The following is a 27,206-nucleotide window of genomic DNA, read 5'->3' as shown; positions in this document are numbered from 1 at the left end:
GTTGTTTCAACTCAGGGCATGAAAGGCTTGTGTGCTGTGTCAGCTGTAATTGCTGTGTCAGCAAAGCTCTGAGTGCAAACACAGGTATGTTACTTGGGTTGTTCCTAACAATAACTTCTTTGTCAGCATGTGCTGCATCTGCTTGTGAAGACATTGCCAAGAGGGACATATGAAATAACTATAGCAAGAGAAGATCTTTACCATAGTCAAAGCCTGTATCTAAATGCTGTATTTAGAGATTCTAGAACAAAGGCAGCCTAAGAAGTAAAGCAAGAAAAATTCAACCCCATAGTTTTCTAAAGTGAATACAGAAACTCTGTGTGTGTGCTCTATTTCTGTTTATCTTTCTCTGCTTACATATGATGCAAAAGGAAAAAAATTTCCGTTCATCTATCTACTTCCTTGCCCTTTCTGTTTTTCAAAAGTACTGTTTGCTTGCTACGTTGATATTTCTTGTTGCCTTAGTCAGTAATATCGATAAAACAGGGTGTAAAACTGCCTGTGAGTTGGGTGGAAAGAACCGAGTGACTGCAGTGGTGAAATTGCAAGTGAACATAGACTCTACCTACATTCACAGAATCACAGGATGTTTGGGGTTGGAAGGGACCTTTGTGGGTCATCTAGTCCAACCCCATCTAGTCATCTAGTCCAAAGCAGGGTCACTCAGAGCAGGCTGCACAGGACCTCGTCCAGGAGGGTCTTGAATATCTCCAGAGAAGGAGACTCCACAACCTCTCTGGGCAGTCTGTTCCAGGGCTCCATCACCCTCAGAGGGAAGAAGTTCTTCCTCATGTTCAGACGGAACTTCCTCTGCTTCAGTTTGTGCCCGTTGCCCCTTGTTCTGTCGCTGGGCACCACTGAAAAGAGTTTGGCCCCATCCTCCTGACACCCACCCTTCAGATATTTGTAAGCATTTATAAGGTCCCCTCGCAGCCTTCTTCTCTTCTTCAGGCTGAACAAGCCCAGCTCCCTCAGTCTTTCCTTGTAGGAGAGATGCTCCAGTCCCCTAATCGTCCTCATAGCCCTCCACTGGACTTTCTCCATAGCATCCTCATGCTCATTCATTTACTCTTTATTATATAATTGGCCAACTGGTTTTGGTTGTCATTTCCATATTTTTTCTGTAGCTCATTTTCTCTTCCTCTTTCTTCTAGTCCTTTCCTGCTCCTCTCTGCCTTCTGTATCATTATGCAGCATTTTGCAAACTGTGATTTTTAAAAGAGACACTGGCATGCCCTCCCCTACCTAAGTATTGAGGTGAAGAAACATCTTTATTCCTATTTAATGGACAGAAAAATTAGGGCATCAGGAGCTCGTGACGTGTTTTCAGACAGAGTTTGTAGTTTTCAGCATCAGTAGCTTACTGCCCATCTCATTTATGTTAGAAAGGGAGCTTGAGGGACCTCAACACACTAGATGGTGAAGTGATAAGGAAAACTTAATGGAAAGCTAATAAAGATTTTCCGTGAAGAGAGTTTCTTACCTGCCTTTACTGTAGTATGTGTACTGTAGAAGCAAGCAGTGTGGTCCAGAGTCCTTCTCAGCTCTGTGTTAAAGGGGAAAAAAACCCAAACAAACAAACCACAAAACACCAAATGGAGATAATTAGATGGTTATATTTCGGAATACAAGCACTGAAAAGAATCTCCCTCTGATTTACTTTGAGCAGGAGAAATTTTTTTTTTAAATATAGTTGAAATCACAGGGATAGGTAAATTCATGGATGTGTATTACTGTTAAAATTGTAGTGCTAGATAGACATAATAAACATGAGGAGGGGGGCAGAGAAGAGAAGGGAAACCTCTTCTGCTGGTTTCTGTTGTGTTCCCAGAGTGCACTCAAATGAGTTCAAAGAATATTAAATAGTTAGCTCATGTATGTTGTTTTCCAGTTACACAGGACGCTGGGTTTCATGCGATCTAGCGGTCTGTGTTGTTTTTCCTGTACGTGTTCACTTTGAAGCTGTCGGTCTGCAGTAGGTGGTAACGCAGTGATGAGCTTTGACGGAGGTTATCAGGATCATCGTAACTTCCCAAGTCTCTCTTCTGTCTGTTAGAAAACAAATACGTTTAACCCGAATAGACCTTATTTGGGATGAAAGCGCTTTCACTAGGATTGGGATTTTAAGGAGTTTAAAAATCACTTTGAAATACACTAGTTATTCCTGAAGTTAGAACACGGTGAATTTTATCTCCCTCAATTAATTAAATTAGGTGTCAGCAGAAGAGTACACTTGACTGGAATTAGTGGGGTCAAATACTGTCTTGTTTGCTTATGCAGGTGTGTTACCCTTGTTGGACCTTGTGAGGCTATCGCACTGTAAGCTATTTGTCAAAGGAAGAGAAACCTTCACAGGGCCCCAGGTTTCCCTTCCAGGCAAAGGGGAGATAGGGCCGGAATATGAATCCAGTCTTTGACTGTGTCCCATTGTAGCACTGAAAGTGATAGAGTAAGAGAGTCAAGCGTGTGTGACTTTGTTACTTCGGGCCACTGTGCCGCTGCAAAAGCAGCCTGAGGACTGCAATGGCATTCGCTCTGAGCCAAGGAAAGGCTAATGTTGCTATTCTTAAAATACGTGGTGAGTGTTAAAAAGACGTTTCAGCTGCTAATATGTTGTCTCCTCACCAGGTCAAGGATCCATCTTTTTCTGTCTCTTTATAGAATTTAGCACTATGGTATTGTGGTCCATGGCTAGAACTCCCACACATAATAGTAATACAGATTATAAATAGCAATAACTTGGAACTCCCCTACATAATAGTGATATAGATTATAAATAGCAATAACCTACATGTAACCTATATTAAGTAAAATACTGCTTTCTGTCCTCTGGAAGTAGCTAATTCAGTTCTAGAATTTTATAGGCTCAAAACTAAGATATCTGTGTCTTTGTGCAGTAATCCTGAATTTTTAGATGGTGAAACTGCCTGACATGGACCTGTGTAGGATATAGTTCATCTTTCACAGAAAGATTTCTTTTCATGACAAGAACTGTTGATTGATCTGTTTCTCAAAAATGCTAATAGCTGGAGTAGTATCTGTATGTTTCTTACCGTGATCAGTTTCTGAGTACTCCCTTCAGTAAATTGTCATTGGCACTTCAAAACAGCTTTCTTATTTTAAGTAACTATAAAATAACTTAAAGAAACATTACTAAGCTTTTCTTTGCCTGCAGAAATGCTGTTTCACTTTTTGAAGGAGGATGTATGACACAGTACATCACAGAACATTTTTATAATCTTTTCAGGTATACCTGGCCTTTCATTAAAGCAAATGAAAAGTCATTTTCTTTAGTTTTGGAGTTTCCATGTAAGGCAAAAAAACCTGCTGTACGTATGAACTGGCCAGGTTGAATAAAAATTGTTATCATAATATTTGCAGGAAAGAATTAGAGCAAAGGCTTAATTGCACAACTTTCATGCTCAACCTGAACTGAACTGTAGACAACTATGTAAATTATGGTAACTACTTTTTATCTGCTTAACTCCTTCCAAAATAGCTAGTAATTAAATACAGAAGTAATTGACAAAAACAGTAGAGTACAAAGGCATTTTAATATGTTTAGATGCAAGGAGTTGGAGTTGGCAGAATTTGATAGTTACTCAGAACACGCATCCTAGGACTCTATGGTTAATCTTGCCTCTTAACCCTGGAGCTGTTGCACTGAGGATAACCAAAGATTTGCTCTTTTAACAACGCTCATGTAAAGCAAGGGATTATATAACAGTAAACAAGTTATGGGGTTTGTGCTTTGAAGCTCCCAATGTATGATATCTTTTTCTGGTATGTATAACAGATAGTAGTTCAGTAATGTTTCACTGTTTCTTGTGGGTGTTGTTGATTTGCTTGAGAGTTTTTCAGGTATTTTTCTTTTTACATTTCATAATTACCTTGTAACAAGGTCAAAGACCTTAATTATCAAAATACTCATAGTTGCTAGTTTCCATATTTCATTGGATGCATTTGCATACATTTTGTCTTAGAAAGCAACGAGATAGACAAAAAATAGATGCTTTAGGGAAAAAGTAATGAGCTGTTTTGCTTAAAAGTCAGTAATTCAACTCCAGTCTAGTTGTAGGACTGAAAAGTTTTACATATCACTGATGTAAACTCCATGGTTTTATTTACAAAATAGAACTGAGTATTGTATTGTTTGAATTAAATTACTAAATATTTTTTCATGAACAGTTGTATAGAGTGGACACATTTATGGTTTTTTCCATCTTCGATTCTTTCATATTATAATATCTTAATTTGCTTTATTGCTTTTGAGGAGGAATGTTGGAAGCACGACAGTTGACAGCAGGATTGCAGTAATTCTTAGACAAAGTGGAATGGGTACTTAGTATGGCATCTGCTGATAATAGTTAATAATACCATTGTACAGAAGTGTAGATTTATGAGCTGTTTATGAATTATCATTATACAATATCTAATCTGTATTGGATTAACCATTTAGAAATGGATCTGTTAATGCCAATTCAAAGAGTGTGATTGTATTCATTTTACTAAGAGCTTTTAATCAAAACATGTAATTTCTTTCTGTCCGAGACAGGTGAGCGTGACATACATTAAATACAAGCTTTTTGTTGCACCCGGTAATAACTGTAAGGGTAGTATACAAACTAGCTCCCCAGTTTGAAATGTATACTTAGAGTTCCCCAGAATGGCATTGTCAACCAAATTCGTTTCCTATGTTTTGTAGTTTTCTACTTTCATTCTTCCAACTGCGGGATTGCAAACTTCATGCGAAATTAGAAGAAAGGTATTCATCTTTGACTGACTGACAACGATGGCTCAACAAGTCTTATGTAAAACATGGAAATTCAGGAGCTAAGGAAAACATCCTTAATTGCTGCAGAAGTAGAGCCATCAGACTAAATTCTCCCTAAACAAAAGGAGCTCACTGAATTCCCCTAGGCTCTGTATCAGTTTCCATATGGATGGAATAGTTTTGCCATGCTATGATTTTAAAATATGGCTGCTACTCAGTGATGCAGGCTTTGTATAATTAATATCTCAAAGATTGATGAGTGAAGGTGCCTGAAAGAGGCTTGTACTGCCGTGTAAGTGGCAATATGCACGTTAGAATGCTAAAAAACTGCATTGGCGTAGTGCAAGGAGTTCCAGTTTGCTTAGTATTACTGAGCAAGAAACTGGAATCCTAACCAGGTAGCCATATAGGGCAAGGGAAGACCCTTGTACCTTTTTTTTTTTTTTTTTTTTTTTTTTATTGCCTGGCTCGTGTATTAAGGCAAGAAATAGTTTGTGATCTTTTGGCTGAATTGGTATGCTTATTTCCACTCCCGCAGGACTTCTGTTACATTTGGCATACCACTGAAATTTGGCTTGGGGAGAGAATTGGGGCTGGGTAGCAAATAATGCTTCCTCCAGGAGCCATGCCTTACTTCAGAAATTCAAAACGATAGTAGCAAATGAGGCAGGGAGTTACCTGACATTGCTCCCTGTAACGGTTTTGAGTCAGATTTGCAGAGATGCTGGTTGCAAAAGTATAGCTTTCTATGCCTTTAATGCAACTTGATATGAAAATGATGCATACTTCCAAAAACTAGACTTGGGGTCATAACCTGGACAGGAGAGTGGGTTTTTTTGAGTGTTCATTTCCCCATACTTCAGTTTTACAGGTATAAAATAGGAATAATTGCCCGACGTAATTGCCTGGGAGTGTTGTGAAGATGTATTCATTCATATTTATGAAGCACTTGGGTATTATCATGAGAATGCCATGGACATTCCTTTGAGGAAATTAGTAATCCTGTGTTGTAGGCTAGGCCATTTAGATAAGGCCTTTCTTAGGGAATTCCAGCAGAAGTATTGAAGTAATTACCCATTTCAGAACATACTGTATCCCGTGCTCCCAGTGTGGCCCGAGTCTGTGCATCGTAATGCACACGTGCAAGACAGTCAAGCTAAGATGAGATGGCAGTCTTGACTCTGGAATTTCCTAGTTTGAGTGACTAAATCCTAAGATAAGTGTTTGTCTAGGATTGAATATTATTTGACATGACTTTTGCTCTTATTTTTTTTTTTTCTTACACGCTTTTTTACTGTCTCAGGTTTTCGAAAGTACTCAGGTTAAATTCATCCTGTGGCAATTTAGGATTGCGGCAGTGTTTGTTTCATAAATTATACCACACCTCAAAACATATATTACAGAGTTAACATCAACATTCAAATTGGGTGCTGATTTAAAGACATTTTTATATATGCAATCCCAAAATAGAATGCTATTTTAATATAAAAAGTTTGTATCAAACAGCGGGAGTTAAAATTTGGTAACTTTGAGTCTGTGGTTCTCGCTGTCTGTTTGTTAGACTCTAGCAATCATTAGAGCTTTGTAGTTATAAAATGCTAATAGCTCATGGGCAAATCATCTACCTCACATGATCTTACTATTTTACACTGTTTGTAACCTTTAAAGCAGTATTTCTGTGTGTGTGTGTGTCTGCCTGATTTGGAGACTGAAGTGAAATAGGAAATGGGTACAGCTGCAAACAACTTCCATCGGTTTCCGATAGCGCCGGAGAATTACTTGGTGAGGAAATGAAGGGCCAGTGACCGCGCAGTACTATTGGCTTCATTTTAACAAAGGAAGTCTTTGTTGTGTAACTACTTGCGGGTTTTAATCCCAATTGACCTAATATTTTCGTACTTGAATAAAACCAGTATTATTACGCTGCACTAATGTGATTTAAAGTTAAATAAAGACCCAAACACTGAAAATTGTTCTTGTTACTTCTGTAGCTGGCAAACAATGCCAGGCTCAATTATTGTTCATTCATGTCACACAGCTCAAAGTGTATGTAGCAGCCTCTGTGCGCCCAACTGTTTGCTTGTCACATGCAGAAAAAATAAAGCATTTGATTACACTATCTCTAGAAGAGATTTTTTTTCTTTACCTCTACTGAAAACGAGACCAAAATTAACCCAAATGTTTGTCGAACTCCTGCAACCAGAGAGGGTTATGCAAATAGACAAAAGTTTGTGTAGGCGTACATTTGGAAAGAGAGTTCAATTCTGCAAAAAAAGGTACTTTTATTATCCTTTTTTTAACATTGTTTAAAGCACTTGAAGTGCTGTTAGACTCGTGGTTTTCAATCTGGTCTTTTTCGGAACTGGGAAAACAAGTTCATATCTGTGAAATTTCTAATAACATCTTCACATCCACTCACTCTACAATATTTAGGGATTTAGTACTTGAAAAGATAGAAAATTTGCTGTATAGGAAGCAGCTACTTTAAAAATTATTTGCAAGCATTTATGTAGAGATCACTTCTTTTAAATTTTAGGTGGTGGTGTTGGGGCTTTTTATTTATTAATTCTCTTGCATCTTTTTGGAACAAGAGAAAAGGTAGGAGCTGGGAAAATAAAAGGGAAGCACAGCAGTCCTTCCCTTCCACTCTTTCTATCCCTGGAACATAAATCTTCAGGTCGTTCTCAGCATGTTCTATGTTGTATAGCAGGAGTTTGAAAGTGAGGTTTTCTTTCAATTTTCCTATATTCTGATGCACAAGTGGTGATGGAGACAGACTCCCTCTATATCGTATGTTCCTTTGAGCTGGAATATGTAACATGTGGAATTATAATTCTAGCCAGGGAAGAGACTGTGATCAGATACTGTTATTGAACCACTTGCGTGGTATCGCCTTCACACGGCATAATGACTTTCAAAGATATCAGTCTTTCCTTGATAGGCTCTCCGAGTTGTGTAACTTCATAATGGAGTCTGTGTATATAACAACACTCTAACATTAGTATTGATTAATTTCCTATTAACAGAAGATTACTCAGGCAGAATTAGGGCCCTGAGTGGTATCTAGTTTGGCTCAATTTTTGAGTGATGAAAATAAAAGATCTATCCCAGCAAAAATATAATTCTACATGAAGTAATACAATTTGTCTATCTGGAAAATTCACAGTGGAGTCACAGTCAAAGTCTAACTAGGAGTCAGCTATAAAATTCTTCTTCAGTTTTTCTGACAGCTGAAACAAGACCTTTGGCAGCAGCTTATGTGATCATATCTGTCACGAGTGTTGCATGGAGGTCTTCACGTATGGTGCAGTTAGAGAAGCAGTTTCCTTTAAATCGGTAGAGAGGACTGTGGTGCATTCCAGACTTGTTCTAATAGTGTTCTGTCTTGCAAATGTAGGAAATAACATGCAATTAATACAACAACAAAAAAAGGCAGCAGTATTGTATGAATCTCCAAACTCTCACTTAGAAACAAATATTTTGGGGTTTAGAGTTAGGGGGCCTCAAAAGAAAGCCTGTAATGGCTTATATACTAAAATTCTTAGTGATGTTTGAACAACTTTCTCTGTATTTCTGTAAATGCATATGTAATCCATAAACTATTCTTAACATCAAAAGAGAAAAGTTAATGACAATTGTATCTAACAGAGTTGTTATAGTGTTGCCTCAACTTTGCTTTCATATGGAAGATTGAAATGAGTAGCCGCAGAAAATTCCCAGAAGGTTATATATAGGCTTAAGGCTGCCCAGAACCCTGAAATATCTCGAAGTGCTAATCTATACCTCATTTATCCATACGGTGTTAGATCATATGATGTTGTTTCTGGCATTCTACTCTTAGTTCCTGCCTCAGTTCCTTCAAGATAAAAACTCTTACGCCCAGTGTCAGTGCTGTGATAAATGTTGGAAAAGCCTCTGCAAAATCACAGTTTTAATTAATCTTTTTCACATCTTTCAAAATATTTCTGTATTTTAATAATCATAGAATGGTAAGGATTGGAAGGGACCTTAAAGATCATCTAGTTCCAACGCCCCTGCCATGAGCAAGGGACATCTTCCACTAGACGAGGTTGCTCAGAGCTCCATCCAACCTGGCCTTGAACACTGCCAGGGAGGGGGCAGCCGCAGCTTCTCTGGGCAACCTGTTTTGGCTTTTTAAGGAGTCATATACTTGAACTTGTCTACATTTTCAAATTTAGAAGACTGTATTTTCAAATTGCATGGCTGGTTCTGAAGTTGACAAAGCAAGACCAGCCATATCTTGCAACTGACGAGTTTTCTTAAGGAAATCCTCATGGTTTGAGTTAATAAAAAACAAATGGTGGAATGAATAAACCATATAGACACAGACACACACACACAAAAGAAATATATTCACAAACATTTGGAAGGTGAATTTCCCTCTTCCATAATTTATATCTTTAAAATTTGGAGGGACTGGATTTTGTCTGTAACAGTCAGTTAGCTAGTTTCATATCCATTCTCTACAAATTAATTAATTAAACATGGTTTTTCCACATTTTTATATTTTACAATGTAGTGTTAGTTAAATAGAACATTCTGACTTTCTCAGATGAGTTGTTCTTTCATGAATTAATAATTTTATCTAGATTAGACAGAATATTTTTAATATCAAGCTTTATTTGTGTGGCTAAGATAATGCAGCAACTAAGATTTCCTCAGCACAGAAGAGACATGGACATGTTGGAGCAGGTCCAGAGGAGGCCGCAACAATGATCCGAGGGCTGGAACCCCTCTGCTGTGAGGAAAGGCTGAGAGAGTTGGGGCTGTTCAGCCTGGAGAAGAGAAGGCTCCAGGGAGACCTTATTGCAGCTTTCCAGTACCTGAAGCGGCCTACAAGAAAGCTGGAGAGGGACTTTTCACAACGGCATGTAGTGATAGGACAAGGGGTAATGGCTTTAAACTGAAAGAGGGTAGATTTGGATTAGATAGAAGAAAAAAATTCTTTGAGGGTGGTGAGGCCCTGGCCCAGGTTGCCCAGAGAAGCTGTGGCTGCCCCCTCCCAGGCAGTGTTCAAGGTCGGGCTGGATGGGGCTTTGAGCAACCTGGTCTAGTGGAAGGTGTCCCTGCCCATGGCAGGGGGGGTTGGACTAAATGACCTTTAAGGTCCCTTCCAACCCAAACCATTCTCTGGTTCTGTGAACAGAGATCAAAACCCTCCCTTTAGCGTTTTGTTTCCAAGGTTTTTATAATAAGAGACCCCAGATTTAAAACTTAGTACTTCTGTTCAGTTTTGTGACATCCTGTAGGGTTATTTGAAAACTGTTGTCCCAAAAAGACACTTCCTTATTATAATATGCTAAGCACTTAGAAACTTTAACTGGACATTTTAATTTCTTATTTCACTTGGAATGTATCACTGTGATTTATCAAAAAGTTTTAAACAGCTGTTCTCATACTTTGCAAAAAAAACAAAAATTCTACTAGTATCAAAGTTTCTATTCTTCCCCCATAATACGTTTTCCCGTTCACAGAATTTTATTAAATGCTAGAAAGAGTTCAGTAATTTCTCATGTTACTCAGTCTTTCTCAACCAATGCTGTCATTACTTATGTGCTGTAATTGCAATGAAAACTCTGTTTTGTGACTAAAAACCAGTGTTTATAAAAACAATTGAATTGCATAAGAGCAATTGTGACATCAAGGCAATAGCCAACATGGAAACCCGCTCTGATATTTCTCTTTGAAATCAAGTATTCTTAACTTGCTGTAATAACTTTTTAAATCTCTGTTTTAAAGTTTAGGTTGTTTGTGTAGCGAGGTATAATTGCAGTGCATGCCGACTTTGGCTTTATCGTTGTTGCTGTTCGACTGTAACTATAAATCTGCTTGTTGATGAATACTTTCAGCTAACTCAATGCAAAAAGTTCAATTAAATTCTGTTTAGCTACCTTGCATTTCAGAGACAATATTTACCAACTGTAAATAGCTTTACCAGCTGAGTAAGTTCCAAAGATTATTGATGTTCTTTCTTTGTGAATTTGTCGGTCTTCCTTAATCCACGTGTGTTGCAACAGTTTTATGGGAGATTAATTGTGAAATTGTAAAACTTCTGTGACAGAGGAAGTGACCTCAAAACTAACCTCTGTCCTTTAATATTTGGTCTTAAATACTTCTATCGACTGATCACAATTTTTTTAAAACACATTAACAACTCAGAGCTGGCTACAGTAAGCTGAAAAATACATTTCGTTCGTTGGGGGGGAGGGCGAGTTTGGAAAGGAGTGTGTGGTTTTTTTCCTTGTTCATGCACTAAAGATGCAGTAAGATTATCTCGGGTTTGAAAAGATATTTCAAGGTGATGAGGGATTTTATGGCAATAATTCTGTACTGAAGTACTGAAGATAGTATGTCTCAAAATGAGATAATAAAGGCGAATGATGAAGATCAGGTTACTTAAAGAGTTAAATACTTGAAGGCATTTGAGATTTGAATTGGTGTGGCTTTAGTATACCAGAAGGTGCTGAAGGTAAGAGTATTTTTGCAAGGTAAGTGAAAAATAACAAAAATTTATAGTGTTCTGTTGATAGTAAGATCAAAGTTCATTCTACAGGAAATTTATCATCACTTACTAGTTTTGTTTCAGTAATTATACGTGGGCTTTATTGTTTTATTGTCCATTCAAAATTATTTTAACTACTTTTTCATTATTTATGAAGTAACATTTTTTTGACTTTTATTTTACACTGTTTATGACTTATACTCTGGTTTTTATCTTCTTATGCATGAGAGAAACAAACTACCAAAAGAATGTGATTGACAATGAAAATGGACACATCTGAAGTGTTTGAAGTACTCAGAATGCAGAATCTTAGGCTTAGGTTTGTTTTTCTAATATGGCTATTTGGGTGTGTGTGATTATTTATGTATTTATTTTCATTACTCTCTAAATAGTTATACTATTAAAAGAATTACTGCAGAAGCAGTTATACCACTATCTTAGTAAATCCAGACTGAAAATAATGTACTTTGCGACGGATCAGAGTATACAAAACTATATGGTTTACTTTGTCGGAAAGAATGGAGCAGTTTTCTATAATTACATGATCATCAAATGCGGATTTTATACGTCATTTGAAATCTACTTCAAGCTCTACAAAGTTTATTGGATTCGATGACTTAGTTGTTTATGTAAAGTGGTTTTTCCTCCTTATACTGTACGTTAATAAACTTTGGTGGGTTGGTTGTGTTTGCTCCCTGCTTGCAATCACTAAAATGATTAATGAGTACTCTGATCAGCAAATTCCAGGTGTTTGTATCTGGATACTGTTAAAACAGTTCAGGGAAGTGACTCTTAACTTCAGATGTGCACCTTGCACTTATAATTTGTAGTAGTAGAATGTAGTAGTTAAATTGCCTAGTTACTGATTAATGTGGTGACTGGTGGTATGAAGTAGGATTAAGTAACTTCCTTTTTGACCCTATATACAAAATTTACAGTGTCTCTAAGCAGCAAGTAACAAACTCATAAACACTGATATTACTGTACTTCAATAAATGCCTAATGTGCTGACACAAGCACACCCCTATGGATTAGACTAGTTATCCCTTATTTGATCCTGACTTGGGCAGGACTGAGATCTCAATTATTACTTCAGTTTTCATGGGGTACCATTCAAAGGGCAAAACATTCAGCTGGGATAAATGTGCCAAAAATTATTTTTGTGGATGAAATCCAGAGTATGTGCATCAGCATCGGAAACAGGAATAAGGAAGTGCCTAAATAAATAAAACAAAGAAAAAAGGTGATCTGAGAAGCAAGTAGAGTGTATAGTTCTATAAAGCATTTTAGCTCTTTCAGTCTGGAGTTACCTAGGTGCCTGTATACTGTGGGAATGTCCTTCTGGCTTTTGCCTGAACTGCTGCAAATGGAAAGTGAAGGGGGAAAGGCGCCAAATCTGTGAAAGACTCCACTAGTTGAGCACAGGTATGCTATACTTAACAGAAAGAGAAGACCGATTTCATCACAGTGTACTGTAGTAGGTCTCTCTTAATTTTTCTAAAATTGTCTATTTATAGGGTAGTGTAACTCATTTTTGTAAAATGCCCTGGTCAGAAGGTTCATACCTGAAGTGGAAAACTACTCCTTTAGCCCCAAAAGTGGATTTAAACTGCCTGGGGAAGTCTGCTAAGCCACCAGGTTGCAAGCTGTGCTAGGCAGAAGTGATCTTTGTTCTGCCTAAACAACTGTATAGCAAAAATGGTAAAATTCAAGAGGCCAGAGAGAAGAAACAAGCAACAACATAACTCTGTAATTAATAGATAGAGAGCTCAGATAAGAGAGTAGAAAGAGGAACCTGGGTTCTCGATTTATTTTGAAAAGTGGTATCGTTTTTACAGTCTCTATTAAAAGAACAGAAATGATTGCTTTTAAATGTTTTACTTGAGCAGAAGAGGGATTTGCAGCTATTTAATGTGCTTGTAAATGATATTGCTAGTTTCATTTGGGACTATATGTTTACAGTCATATTTTGAGCACCTGAAAATTGCCGGTGACAATTCTGTTGCTGGTCTTATTGAAAGCTGTTAAGCTGCTTAGGGTAAGGAAGAGTTCAGGAGTGAAAAGCAAGTCAAATTGCTAAGGAACTGTCTTTAGAACTGTGTAAACCAAAGCTGTTCAGTTCCTTTATGATAGACTTTCTGCAGTATGATAGATGGTTAGGACTATGATTTTGTTTGTTTTTTTAACTGGGCAGCTGCCTTCACGGTAATATATTACAATGGCACACTGTCTAGCTTATAATCATCATCTGTACATGACTAGTAAGGCACAGAGTTTATATTTTGTCAGCTGCAAAGCTGAAATCTGTTCTTAAATCCCTTTGCTATTACTTTTTGTTGACCTGTTTTTATTAAGCAGTTTGTTTACTTTGGTTCTGAAGCCTTGGGTTGGCTTACATAGAAGAGGAGGTTTGGCTCCAATCTTGCCAAAAAGCAGACCTGAACATCTTTAGAAAGGAAATGTGGGCCTTCTCTGATGGTCACTGATTGTGGCATAAGTTAGGTGTAAATCCTAGTTAGCTTGAAATTACTTGAAAGAAGATTGAGAAGAATAGTTGTCTTTCTGCAGCAGTGATGAAACAACCATGGATTATTGTGCTCATCAGTCATTTTGTCCATATTTCGGAAAGTGTTGAGATAGTGGAAGCAATTTAAAACAATGTCATGAGAGATTATCCTGACACTGAGACTTGATGCTCACTGTGTTACCAGAGATGTCTAAGACACAACTTGATCACAGTACTTTCATGAAGAGGAAGCTGCTGATTCCGATGGACTTCTTAGTCTGTCAGACAAAAGAAAGATATATTCCTCTGTCTAGAAGGGGAAAGCTGTCTTGACTTGCATATAACCCACTATTTCTTAAATGAGAATGATTAGTAGGAAATCCTGCCTTGAGGTGCAACAGCATCTTTATCCCTTGAAGAGACATAATTGGTCTTTGACTTACAGAATGTATGCTGTAATTTGCCCTGTGCTTTAGGGTTGTGTTATGCAGTAGTCAAACTAGATTATCATTACAGCCACATGTGAATTTAAAATCCATACTCACTTCAACTCTTACACTCATTTATATGTTGAGACCTTGTAAAGAAAATCCCAAGATAATTGTTTTCAACATTCATTAGTAATTAGTCGTTTTTGAGGTTGAATTCTTGGAACAAGAGCTTAAATAATAATGTTGTAAGTAAACTGATATAAAGCTTTAAACTGGTTGAGTTATACTAACGCAGTCCAGAGAAACCATTTCTGCTGACTGGTTGTGGTTTGCATTCAACACAGAAGGCAAAAATCTTATCAACAAAATGTGACCTCCCATATCATATTTAATTCCAGTGTCTTTTATCTGTTGAAATTGGTGATAAAAAATGGTGTAGCTGCTTTTCATACTTCCTTAAACCTTCAATGACAATGCATTCAAAGATCAGAGAAACTATTTCTTTTCATACGCTGCGATTCAAAGTGTTACACTACATTTACATCAAGCCTGTCAGTTCAGTCTCATTGGAGGCAGCTAGTAGACTTGGCACCTGCTTTAGTCCTTTGGATGGTGGTGGGTTAGCCCTGGCTAACAGCCAAACTCCCACCCGGCTCCAGAACCTTCATCACCTCAGCCTGAAGGTGTAGTTGGCAGGTCTGTGTGTATTTGTGAAGACAAATGCATGCATTTGTTGGGATGCCGGTAGTAGGGAATGCATGACGTATACGCAGCAAGACGAAAATTTTGAGCCTTCCTCCTCCCCTTGCAAAGACCACTTTTTCTGATCTACTTCTTTCATCACTGAGAGCATAAAGATAGCTAACCACATGACATTTAATATTAACATTCTTAACACGGTGCCCGCCTAGTGTTCTGTGTTTCTTTAAAGAGATTGCCATTTCAGCATTGAATGGAAGTTGTTGCTGTGCTGTTTCTCAGGTACAGAGGTAATGTGATGTAACTGTGCACTGAGGTGAAAAGCTTATATGGGATAAAATAAATCCCTGCTAACGTCAGCTCCCTTGTGCTATCTTCTGTTCCCAATGTGGCAGTTTTGTTTACATTAGTGTAATTGAATGCTGTAGTTGCATTTTTGTCTGTTTGTTTTAACACTGTTTAAAATAGAAATCTGAAGTAAATTTTATTGGAATACAGTTGTAACTATTTTGATTTTTCAGTAGATCTCAGATAAACAGCAGATATCCCCAGAATGTAAACTCAAAGGAGGAATGAAGGGAAATTTCAATTGTAGCTGTTAGCTGGTATGGGTTTGTTGTTTTGGTTTTGTTATGGAAGTTTACACTTAGTTTCAGTTCATTATAGTACCTTTCCAGCTAGTGAGGCAGAACAGCTATGGTTTATCCAAAGAGTCTCTACATTATTAAGCTGCTATTATGAAAATGTTTCTTATGAGGTGAGTTTTGAAACATTACTGAATAAAAAAATTGCAGTAATTCGCTAGAGAAGCCATTTGCTCATCATTATCTTAGAAATGTTTCTTAGAAACTTGTGTTTTCCCAAGGATCCTTGACCTGCCTTGCCATAGTGTGCATTGATTTCCAGGTGGAATAATGACGTGAATTACTGGACCTCATTGTTCCTGTTGCTTGGGCAGGGGGGGAGCATCTGTGATAAGAGGAGGCAGAAGGAAAACAGGAAAACGACTGCAAAACGATGCTCTGTGGGTCAGTTTTGTTTCAGAAATGAATGCTTTGTCGCAGTGATCTGTTTCTCACACGCAGTCATTTTTCTCATTCAGCAGTGAAGAGACTCTCCCCACGTCACAATGAGGATTTCAAAACTGATTATGTTACAGACTTCCTCAGAGATTAAATGAATTCACCTTTTACTTGTCACTTCTGTGGGGATGCGGTGTATGCAAAGGTGTGGTTATTCATTTATTTGTGTAGAGAGAGGGACACAGCAAGGAGCTCTCCAAACTCTTACAGGGAAGAGAGGGAGCTCAGTCTAAAAAGTTTGAGAACTTTTGTTTTCAGTAGAAAGAGCAGAGTGGTGGCTCTTGTTGCAGGCAGCTGACTTAGATTAGGCCCAAAGATTCTCCCCAGCCATCTTAATGGGCAGTCACAAAAGCCACACTGCATAGGAGCACTTGACCTTATTATCATGGCCTTAATTGAGAAAAGCTCTTCAGCAGCTGGTAAAATCTGTTGGTGCAGCATTAAGCATTTTATAATAAAGAAAAACTTGGAAAAAATGGAAAAATGTCGTGATTGCCACAGTCAAACCTTCATTAGAGCTTAAGACTGTAAAATACTTCATTGAAGCTAAATTTTCGCTTAGGAAAGCAGCTAGCAGTAAAGAGTTAAATGAAAAGAATGTCATGCATGTGTATGTGATTCTAAATCCAGAAGTGTTACATTTCCTTTGTTGGCAGGAGTTTCTGCTGAATATACAGGATATATATGGTGAAGACTAAACCCTTCTGTTATTGGTCTGAAGTGTTTTAAAAGAAGTATGGCATACTTCATTGAAAAGATTGGGGGTTTTAACAGATCAAAGTGTATATATTTTGTTCTTACTGGATATTTTTCTCATTACCCATTAAAGTTGTATTGACCAGCTTAGTTAACAGAAATTATATCTGGAATGAGACTTTCTTTAGCAAACTGTAGTATGTAGGGTAGTGGTAAGTGGTAGAATTCTGTCTGGAGTGCTTACAGCAAAAATGTTTGGTTTTTTTTTTTTTCCCCAGAGTATTAGTTGGCATTTATTAGTGGTGGCTCCAGTCTTAATGGCTCTTGATGGGGGGGAAAAGTGGACAGGAAACTTTTGAAAGGTGCCATCTTTCTGCTCTCATGTGTTAGCAATTCTCTACTTGCTACTGCTGTGAGAGACGGAATCTAATATTGTCAGAAGGTGTAGACCGAATATTGAATATTCAGAGAAATACAAGCATAATGAGATATTTCTGCTGGAATTACTTTATTCTTCCTGTGCTTTTTGAGATCCTCCCCATCCTCAACCCAGCTATTCAACAGCCAACTCCTTTAGCGGCTATGCTGAATTTTACCCTTTTGCCTTGCAACTGTGGTGAGTATCAGGGGATTAATGCTTCATGGGAGGGCTTGTGCTGGCTTTCTCCAGAGGTACTTGACAGAAAGAGGTGTTTAGGAGAGCTTGTGTTTCTTGAAGTCACCTACAACTCCTGTTGCTCGAGGGAAGCAGATGAGGCATCTGCTCTGCCATTTGTTCACTTCCAATTAACAGCTCTGTGCTGTTCCCCAAAGAGCCTGCAAAAAGAAAAGGCATGGCTTGACCAGCCTCAGCCAGGAAATTAGGAGAAAGCTTTGTTTAGAATATGTGACAACAAATATTTTCAGTTGTCCATGTTCACAGCTCTGTAATCTCTATGGAAGATATTATCTGAAGGAGGTTAATACAGAGTTGTCACATCCATTTTTTAATCATCTCCCCCCACCCCCCCCCCCAGAGTACTAATGCAACATATTTTCCTTGGTTTATTTTAATTTTCATTCCCACTTTCTTTGTAATTAAGGGCAATTACCTCATAATGCCAAAAGATGTATCCTAACAGTAGCATACGTATCATCGATGTGTTGTAACAGCATAAAAAGATAAAGTAGGAGAAGGTGGTAGATCTTTGTCTAGATGTTGTGATTTAGCCTGACTGGATACCAGGTGCCCACCAAAGCCGCTCGATCACTCCCCTCCTCAACTGGACAGGGGAGAGAAAATACGACAAAAGGCTCGTGGGTCAAGGTAAGGGCAGGGAGAGATCACTCACCAATCAATGACCGTGACAGGCAAAACAGACTCAACTTGGGGAAATTAGTTTCACCAATCAAATCAGAGCAGGATAATGAGAAATGAAACCAAATCTTAAAAACACCTTCCCCTCTCTTCTTCCCATGCTTAACTTTACTCCAGATTTTTCTGTCCCTCCTCCCCCCGAGCGGCGCAGGGGGATGGGGAATGTGGGTTGTGGTCAGTTCATCACACGTTGTCTCTGCCACTCCTTCCTCCTCAGGGGAGGACTCCTCACACTCTGCCCCTGCTCCAGCATGAGGTCCCACCCACGGCAGACAGTTCTTCACCAAGTTCGCCCGTAGAGTCCTTCCCACGAGGTGTGGTCCTTCAGGAACACTCTGCTCCAGCATGGGTCCCTTCCATGGGGTCCCTTCCATGGGGTCCCAAGCCCTGCCCGCAAACCTGCTCCTGTGTGGGCTTCTCTCTCCACGGGGCCGCAGGTCCTGGCAGGAGCCTGCTTCAGCGTGGGCTCCCCATGGGGTCACAGCCTCCTTTGGGCATCCCCCTGCTCTGAGATAATGTCCTCCCTGGGCTGCAGGTGGGGATCTGCTCCACTGTGGGCCTCCATGGGCTGCAGGGGCACAACCTGCCTCACCATGGTCTGCTCCATGGGCTGCAGGCGAATCTCGGCTCCGGAGCACCTCCTCCCCTCCTTCTGCATTGGCCTTGGTGTCTGCAGAGTTCTCACTCCTCTCTCCAGCTGCAAAATGCCCATACAAAGTGGTTTGGTGGGGTTGTTTTCCTCCTCCTTAAATATGTTATCCCAGAGGCACTACCACCGTCGCTGATGGGCTCAGCCTTGGCCAGCAGCGGGTCCATCTTGGAGCCGGTGGCACTGGGACCACTGGATATAGGGGAAGCTTGCAGCAGCTTCTCACAGAAGCCACCCCTTTAGCCCCCCGCTAGCAAAACCTTGCCACGCAAACCCACAACACTGAAATACTAGGTATATAATGGATTTGATTCGATGGCAAACCAAATTGCTGGAAAAACAAGGGCAGATTTGACCATAATTGAAACAGCCATTATTTGCATTACCTATTTTTGAAGAACAGTTATTTGAACATTTGACAGCCGTAATATTGCCTTACATAGGTTTTGTTCATATTTTTTAATACAGGATGTCTGTTTTCTTGGTATACGTAGACTACGACTGTATTTTGACAGGGGCATTGAGTAGCTATGCACTGTATACAGTTCTGTTTCTATTGACCTCTTGTAAGTGAAATTGAAATCTTTATTGCTCTTCTTACTTACACGCTCTATTTTTTATCAGCTGTGAGACAAAATGAAAGGCTTTACTCATTGTAGCAGATCAACCTTGAAAAGTTTATAAATGGATTTTAATTTTGCTTCTAAGGAATCTTGTTAATTAAAAGCTTATGCTATAGTTAGAAAAAGAACATGGAGTGTGTGGCCCCTGTTTTGATCTCTGCTTTGTCCTTAATTGGGTAATTGCTTCCCTGTTTCTCAGTTTGACAATTAAGGTTCAAGGTGGCAGTGCCTTCCTGTCACCATAAAAAGTCTGATAGATGGATAGAAGGTCTCGTGACCTTGTAGCATGTTCTGTATCTGGCATATGCTGGATTCCTGCTACAAAGAATATGGGATGCTTTGGCCAGTAGTGGCTTGAGTTGGGCGAATCCAAATCTTGGTGGTTGCTCCATGAAAAGCCAGGTTGAGTCTAGCAGGATTTACTAGCACAGGCTGAGTGCTGTGTGAACACAGCGATGGTGTTTGGAGGGCCTACTTGTACCTGCAAACGGGTTAATGGCTTTCATGCAGCAAAGAAACTGAGTTATCTCTTGTGTCTGCATTCACGGCACAGTTCGTCCACACCATGGCAAGCCATTCAGCTAGAACTGAGAGTTGACTTAGCTTACTTTTCACGAAACTCAGTAGTTGAAATATCGAACTTACTGTTAGGGAGATTTAATTCAAATAAGACCCTTCTGCATTTAGGTTTCAGTCTTTTTGTCACCTCTTACTCTGTGACGTTTTCATTTAAAGCAGAACTCATCATGCCTTCCCGATCTTGCATCAAAGGTGTGTCAGGCTGTTGCAACAAAATCTTAACATCATGCATCAAAAACTTGTCCTCATTCTCTGCCATTGTCAGCAGCAACTGTTTGACTTCTTGTCATTGCCAGATTGAGCCAACACAAAAATTGCTCTAGTTTCCTCTCGTCAGGTCATCCTTTTTCTGTTGTTACCACTAAAAATACAAACAGATGTTTCTCCCGAAGAGATTAGTAATTATTCAAATACTGTATGTAAGCAAGCACCCTTTGAATAAGGCATATGAACACCCTCTGAAATCAAGACTTCTTGTGTGAGGTTTATGTATATTACTCCTGTCAGAAGCATGACATTGACAGATGTTTGGAAAATTGAACTGCGTATCTTAAGGGGTATAACAGTTTAGCTTTCAGATTGCAAAGAATATTTTCACATTTTCGTAAGGACTGGAAACCGCTTACCCCTTCCCTTAATGAAAGCAGAAGTTCTGCAAAAATAGAAGAGACCACCTAAGAAGAAATTGAGATCGGGTAGATCAGTAACAACTAGTGTAACCTAACCTTCATTCACATTATTTTCTTGAAGGATATGATGAATTATTCTTTTATGTTTACAGGTCTTATTACAACCACATCTAGAAAACTAGATCGAGAGCAGCAGGGAGAGCACATACTAGAGGTAAATAATTTCTTTCCTTCTCTGAAAAACAGTGACTGTAAGCTCATTGCTCTTTTACGGAGAGTTAAGTTTACCATACGTGATTACTACATGAAGAATTTAGAGAACTGGATTTCAGAAGTAATTTTCTTCTATGTACATTATATTGCAATGCACAAAACTCCCTGTCTTATAAAAACAATGTGTTGGGACTTTTTTCTTAAAAAAAGAGTAAAGATATGGATAGAAATTTTATGACTGTAAAGCAAGATCTTCTTTCACACAGTACAAAGGCATGATTGTTAAAAGGAGAAGTGCTATTTTTTTTTTCCTGTATGATTATTGGCATAGCTAAGTCAGCCTGCCTTTTGTTGGATATAGACCTCTGAAAAAGAAATCCAGAATCTTTTTTTAACATTGAGAATACAAACAGGTTGAAAGTTAGTAGACCTTTTTTCTGCATAACATATTTATGATTTTAGATAACTTGCAAAATATGTATCATAGATTCGGAGTCCAAGAGCACAAAATTCATGATGTAATTCTTTCATTTAGCTACATTTAATCATCTGGAATTTATTTAATAGCTATTGTCATTCTCTGTCAAACAACATGAAAGAAAAACATGTAGACAGCTGGGAGTCTTCTAGTTTCACAGTGTTGTTATGCAGTATGCCAGGACTGTACTTCACCTGCAAGGAAGACTTAATATTCACAGTGATACTTACATACTAAGTTTTGTCTGGAACCTGTATTGTGCCTGTCCTCCTGGATGACAGAAAAAGGATTGCCATGTGAGTTGGCAAAACTAGCATTACAGCTAGAGAAGCAAGTCTGGATTTACTCAAAACTTGTGAAATCTGTAGAGGGGTTTTCTAATAGGAATGCAAGGACTGCATAGAGTTGGAGGTGGATGGTATTCCTGGATAGAACAAACTATGCTTGTGCAGAACTTCAGTGTAAGTACAGTCTTCCTGGCCCTGCTCTGACTTTTTGGTGCATTACAAGCTGGGTTAATACAGCTGTTGGGCCAAATTTTTATCATTATTTTCATTTCTGCATCAGCTTCGGAAAGAACTCTTCGCACAAAAGCAACAATAGGGTGGAATTTCCTCTGCAGTGTGTTTCTGGTAGTAGTAATAGCAAAATTAGTTAATTGGTAAATCTGGCTCAGTACTAGATACATTATTCCTGTAAATTGTAAAGTCGCTATATTATTCTCTTTTAAAATTACCTCCGTAAATCTGCTTGTACCAGTTTCCCGATGTACTTCATGTCAGTTATTTCTTGACCGCTGCTTTGTATACTGGTTGTAATATTGGTATCTCATTACTTTTACTCCTATGCATATTGTGATGGTTTTTGTATTAGATTTGTACAGTAAATAAAATGAGCTGTGGCTCATTCTCTGACCCTGAAGCCACCTGGCACAGTATGGCTTTGGTTGCTTATACCTTAACCCTGGGACAGGGTGACCGTCTCCAAGTTGCCTGTTGAGAACGGTGCCTGAACTGCGAATTCTCGGGCTGCAGCTAGGCAATGTGTGGGAGCGTGCTACTTGTTCTGGGCCACAACTTGTCACAGACATCACACTACCAGTGTAATGTTATGGGCAGTTGTCTGCTAGCAGTCATCCCTGATAATTTTACCTAAGTTATTACAAGATAACATGTACACAACTCTAGGGTTTGTTTGAGGTTTTTTTACGGTTATGGTATCACCCATTGGTACAGAAATCCTCCTGGTATCAGCATTCTCTTCAAAGACAGATTAAGCTGATTGCTCTTTAGTTTGTAATATTGGTTATTGCCTGCTGGTATCGTTTATAATTCTTCATTCTTCTTTCATTTTGAATCCCAGCTGATTGTTAAAGTTTGAGATAAAAGTCTGCAAAGTATTCAATGGAAGAACTCTTAACTACAGAACGAGAATGACAGACAGCACAGCCCACAGTAGCAGTTTTCCCATTTGTTAGTTTTATGTTGACACCTTTGAAAATCGGTTGGAAAGAAACCCAGAAATGCACAGAATGGTGGGCAATATTATGAGCCAAGTGCTGAGCATCTGGCTAATTAATTGAGCATTGAAATGTTGACCAGATGGGTTGGTGGGTTTATTCCTTGTTTGCTGTTAAATTTGATCCTTGATTGCACTCCTGCTTACATAATAGTAATTAATATGCCCCATTCTTTTATTCCCAACTTGTAACTATTGTCTGAGTGTAAATTTGCACTTTTCTAAATGCAATTATTTTACATTAGCTTCATGTTACTCTCTCACATCTTAGTATTCTGTTTATTATGTCAGTAATGCCTTCAAAATGGATGTTGCACTCCAATCCAACTGGATTTTCCTCAGATTTGCCATTTTTTCTATTTGGCTAAGGGCAGTGATAATTTCATGTTAACAGACAGAGAAGTTATTCCATACCTCCTGGAATTTCCTCTTTTTGGATGTGTTTTGGTTTGGGTTTTTTTTTTTTGCGAACTGAAAGATATGCAGTGGTGTTCCATTACAAGGAACAAATATTTGTATATGTGGAAATCCTACCATCTGTTAGAGATGAGCATGAATATTTGCATTTCATGTTGCGTTTCATGTATTTTGTTGTGGTTAATCACTTTGCTCATGCTTTTTCATTTCCTTCACGCTTGCAAGTTACACCACGTTTCATTTGTATTTCTGTATTCTTTTTCCTAGAATAGATGAGAAAGGGGAAAAAAAAAAGAGAATATCTCCTCATGTAGATTTGAGTCTTGTCCTCATTTATGTCAGTGTAAATTTCTTTGTTTCATCGGTGCCTCAATTCCAGTCTTCCATTAGTATCTTTTCCATTATTTAATATCGATGTTATCCTTGTATCCTTGTGTTTTTCCATAGGCATATTTCCCAGGGCATCCTAAGAACTTGTGAAAGGAATTTACCACCACATTCCTGAAGAAAAACACTTGTTCTCCCCAAATTGGGGTGGGCTTGTTGGAACGGGCATATCCTATACCAGTGGATAAGAGGGGGTTTTGTGTAGGCTAGGGGGGGTAGCACTGATCTTCCCTGTAATGTTTTCCCAGTGCTACTGTAGTGACTGACTTCTACACAGAGCTTCCTCCCAGCAAAGGCTTGCATCTTCCTCACAAACACAAAACCAAAACAAAACTGCAATTATGTAACACATTTCCCATAGCACTTGTTGTTAGAAACGTTAGGTGTTTGATTTGGTTTTGGGTTTTAGTTGTGGTTTTAGTTGGGTTTTCTGGAGGATTTTTTTGTTGCATTCCTCCAGAGCTTTGACAAATATCTGCTAGAATTAGATGAGCATTTCTCAGATTGAATAATCTAGTAGCAGCAGGGCCAGCATACCTGACCCTCAGACACCCCTGTGTGATTCTATGCAATATTAAGGAACGTAAAGTCAAGGAAGAAGATTCTAAAGAAGAAAAAAAGAAAATGAGGAAGGGGAGACTATAGAAATGCTGAGGAGGAGTGGTGCACTGGGTTGTAAAATTGTTCTTTAAATTGTTCTTTAAATGAGAGACATGACGATTAAAATTTTACAGCTAAAACCAAAACCAGCTCAACAGCAAAGAGAAAGTAAGGAGAAGAACATGAAAGATCGACAAAGAAAGAAAAATGTCTTTACCCATCATTATTACTTGGGTCTTTAATGCCTTTTTTTTTAAAAAGAAAAAACATTGCCCTCAAACTGAGATTTAGCCAAACTGCTAAAGGTCAGGTAATACTGTTATCAGTGAAGAATTTATATGTGTTTTAAGTGCTTTAGGTAATAACAGCTAAACTCTCCCTTGAAAATGCCTGGTGTGTGTGTGAGCCCATTAGCTTTTATGTGGATGGCAGGCTGCAGCCAGAAAATGATGGGCCGGATTCTGTAACTCGTCTACTAACTGAGCTCTTGCAAGAAGCAGGAACATAAACTCCCTGTCTTTTTCTTCTGTGAAGTAGATGCTAAAGCAATTTACATATGCTCATGTTTAACCCCTTATTAACCAATAAGAGATGAAATAGGTAAGAGGTAAAGTAATAAGATAAGATTCCTATAAATGAACTAAGTTTTTACATCAGATTGATCCTTTCCAGTAGATAAGGATTTTTTTCCTTTGTCTTCTGACTTCAAATTAACACAACTCTTAATTTTATTGTATTTTTGTTCACTACCCATGCCAATAACATCAGGTCAGTCCTAGAATTAATATTGTAGAAGACTTCATACTAATTTCCTGGCTTTTTAGTAGAAATTTTGACTATTGCTGGAAGAGCAGACTTGGCTTAATTTCCTGTTTCGTTTAGTCCATGGAAATAGATTGTTGCATGTCTTCCTTAAAAGGCAATTTGTTAAGCTTCTTTCAAACAAGTTAGTGATTTTATATATTAAAATATAGAGGGGTTTTACTGCCTAGGGCTGTCAAATTCTGAAAATCTGTATTCTTATGACTTGCATCTTTTCAGGTGTAAAATCAAATTATTAAATTGAGAAGTTGCAAGGAAACACTAGGCTGAAAGTATATTAAGTTATTATTACAGTGAATAATATATATTATGTACTGTATAGCAGAGGTACTTATCTGCTGTTCCTATACTTAAATTAATATTTCAGTTACAGTGCTGAAAAAAAGTGAAATAGGTTTACTATATATCTGTTGACTCTTACATGTCGTACATCAAGCATCAAAATGTGAACATGGTAGCTGCATAAATTTGTAGTGCCTTTTCTAAATAGCAACCAAATAGCTTTGCCCAGTGGTCTTGAAGTAACTGAAATTAGAGAATTACTTCACAGATGTAGTAGGCAGTTGTATGAAAATCTGATTTAAAGCGAGCATTGTTGGAAAGATTGTGGTTGAATTGAGCACTAACCATATCCTTTTCGATAAACACAGGTAACAGTAACAGACAACGGTATTCCTGCAAAATCAACAATTACACGGGTGATTGTGAAGGTTTTAGATGAGAATGACAATAAGCCTCAGTTCTTGCAGAAGTTCTACAAAATCCAGCTTCCAGAGCGTGGTAAACCAGAACGAGAGAGAACTGCCCGGAGAGAGCCGATCTATCGAGTTATTGCCGCAGATAAAGATGAAGGCCCCAATGCTGAGATCTCTTACAGCATTGAAGATGGTGATGAACACGGCAAATTTTTTATTGAACCAAAAACTGGAGTGGTTTCATCGAAGAAATTTTCCGCAGCAAGGGACTATGATATCCTTTCAGTGAGTCAAAATCTTGTATATCATAAATACGTGTTCTTTTATCTGTATTCTCATCACTTCTTATTCAGTAGGTGGCGGATGAGTGACTGCAGTATCTGAGGGAAGAAATGTTCAACAAATCAAGAAGTATTGTTTTGTTGGTTTGTTTTGGTTTTTTTAAAGGATTATTTCAGATGTTAGTATTGAGAAAGTGAATCGAGAAGCTACTGTTGTTTTCCAGAATTTGATAGATAAAGAACACAATGAAGGAACACAAGCAATCAGTTTGACTCTCCTTCGGGAAGAAAGCAAAATAAAAGTGAATTTATGGTAACAGTTTGTGCTGCTCTCATGTGCTGCATGCTTTTTCTCCATTTGCTGCCCAGATAATAAAGGGCAAGTGGCACTTTGAGAGACACTTAACCTTTTTGGATATATCTCACACAAGCAAACATGCTTGGAGCTTATTACGACTTTTCCATTTATGTGACATAATGATTTATGTGATCCTGTAGCCTTAAAAATGTGTCTGTTTCACAGATTAAAGCTGTAGATAATGGTCGTCCACAAAAATCATCAACTACCCGGCTTCACATAGAATGGATTCCAAAGCCCGTCCCACCCACAGAGCCCATTTATTTTGAGGAAGCATTTTTTTCTTTTACGGTGATGGAAAGTGACCCTGTTGCTCACATGATTGGCGTAATAGCTGTTGAACCTCTTGGAACACCACTTTGGTTTGACATAACGGGTAAGGATGCCTTTAGGGCTTTTATAATTAGAAACAAATGCATGGAGTCTGAGATACTGGAGGGCTCATTACAGATTGGTTTCTTAATAGCTCTTCTAAATAATGCAAGGTTTTGGCATTCTTTAGCTATAGATGCGTGGTTTTTTCCCTTATTTCGTTGTAAATCAAAATGACATTAAAATTTTTATCAGTGCCACTGTATATCAGAGATTAAAATTGCATTGCAAATTATCTGCTGTGTTGCAGTTTTGGAAATGACTTATGAAAACTGTGTCGGTGAAATTAAAACTATATCAAATCAATCTCATAGACCATAGGATAGGGAAAGAAATAAAATGCAAGTTTTCTGCAAATCGGAATAGTACACCTACAGAGAGATTATACTGTTCACATTTCTTGTCCTCTGGGCTGCTTCTCAGTTTGCTCTCCCTTGATTCAGTGCTAAAAGAAAAGCTTGCAATGTTCCTAACCCCAGCAAACTTCTTCCTGTACGTATTCTTACTGCTATAGGGT

At 38.4% G+C, this 27,206-nt stretch overlaps 1 protein-coding gene across 4 annotated transcripts in view; it reads left to right on the top strand.

Annotated features, from left to right (window-relative positions):
- The window catches only part of FAT1 (FAT atypical cadherin 1), a 113,770-nt gene that overhangs the window by 39,963 nt on the left and 46,601 nt on the right, over window positions 1–27,206 (top strand). For all 4 annotated transcript variants that reach the window (XM_009940186.2, XM_075421882.1, XM_075421881.1 and 1 more), the window contains exons 4-6: window positions 20,701–20,762; window positions 25,634–25,963; window positions 26,483–26,693. In XM_009940186.2, coding sequence (XP_009938488.2) covers window positions 20,701–20,762; window positions 25,634–25,963; window positions 26,483–26,693 — 603 coding nt within the window. The remainder of the gene's footprint in view (window positions 1–20,700; window positions 20,763–25,633; window positions 25,964–26,482; window positions 26,694–27,206) is intronic.

This window comes from Opisthocomus hoazin, chromosome 5 (genome assembly GCF_030867145.1).
Source record: "Opisthocomus hoazin isolate bOpiHoa1 chromosome 5, bOpiHoa1.hap1, whole genome shotgun sequence".
In the NCBI taxonomy this organism is placed as follows: Eukaryota; Metazoa; Chordata; class Aves; order Opisthocomiformes; family Opisthocomidae; genus Opisthocomus; species Opisthocomus hoazin.
Note: the sequence above shows the minus strand (reverse complement) of the source record. Positions and strands in the feature narration are given on the sequence as shown.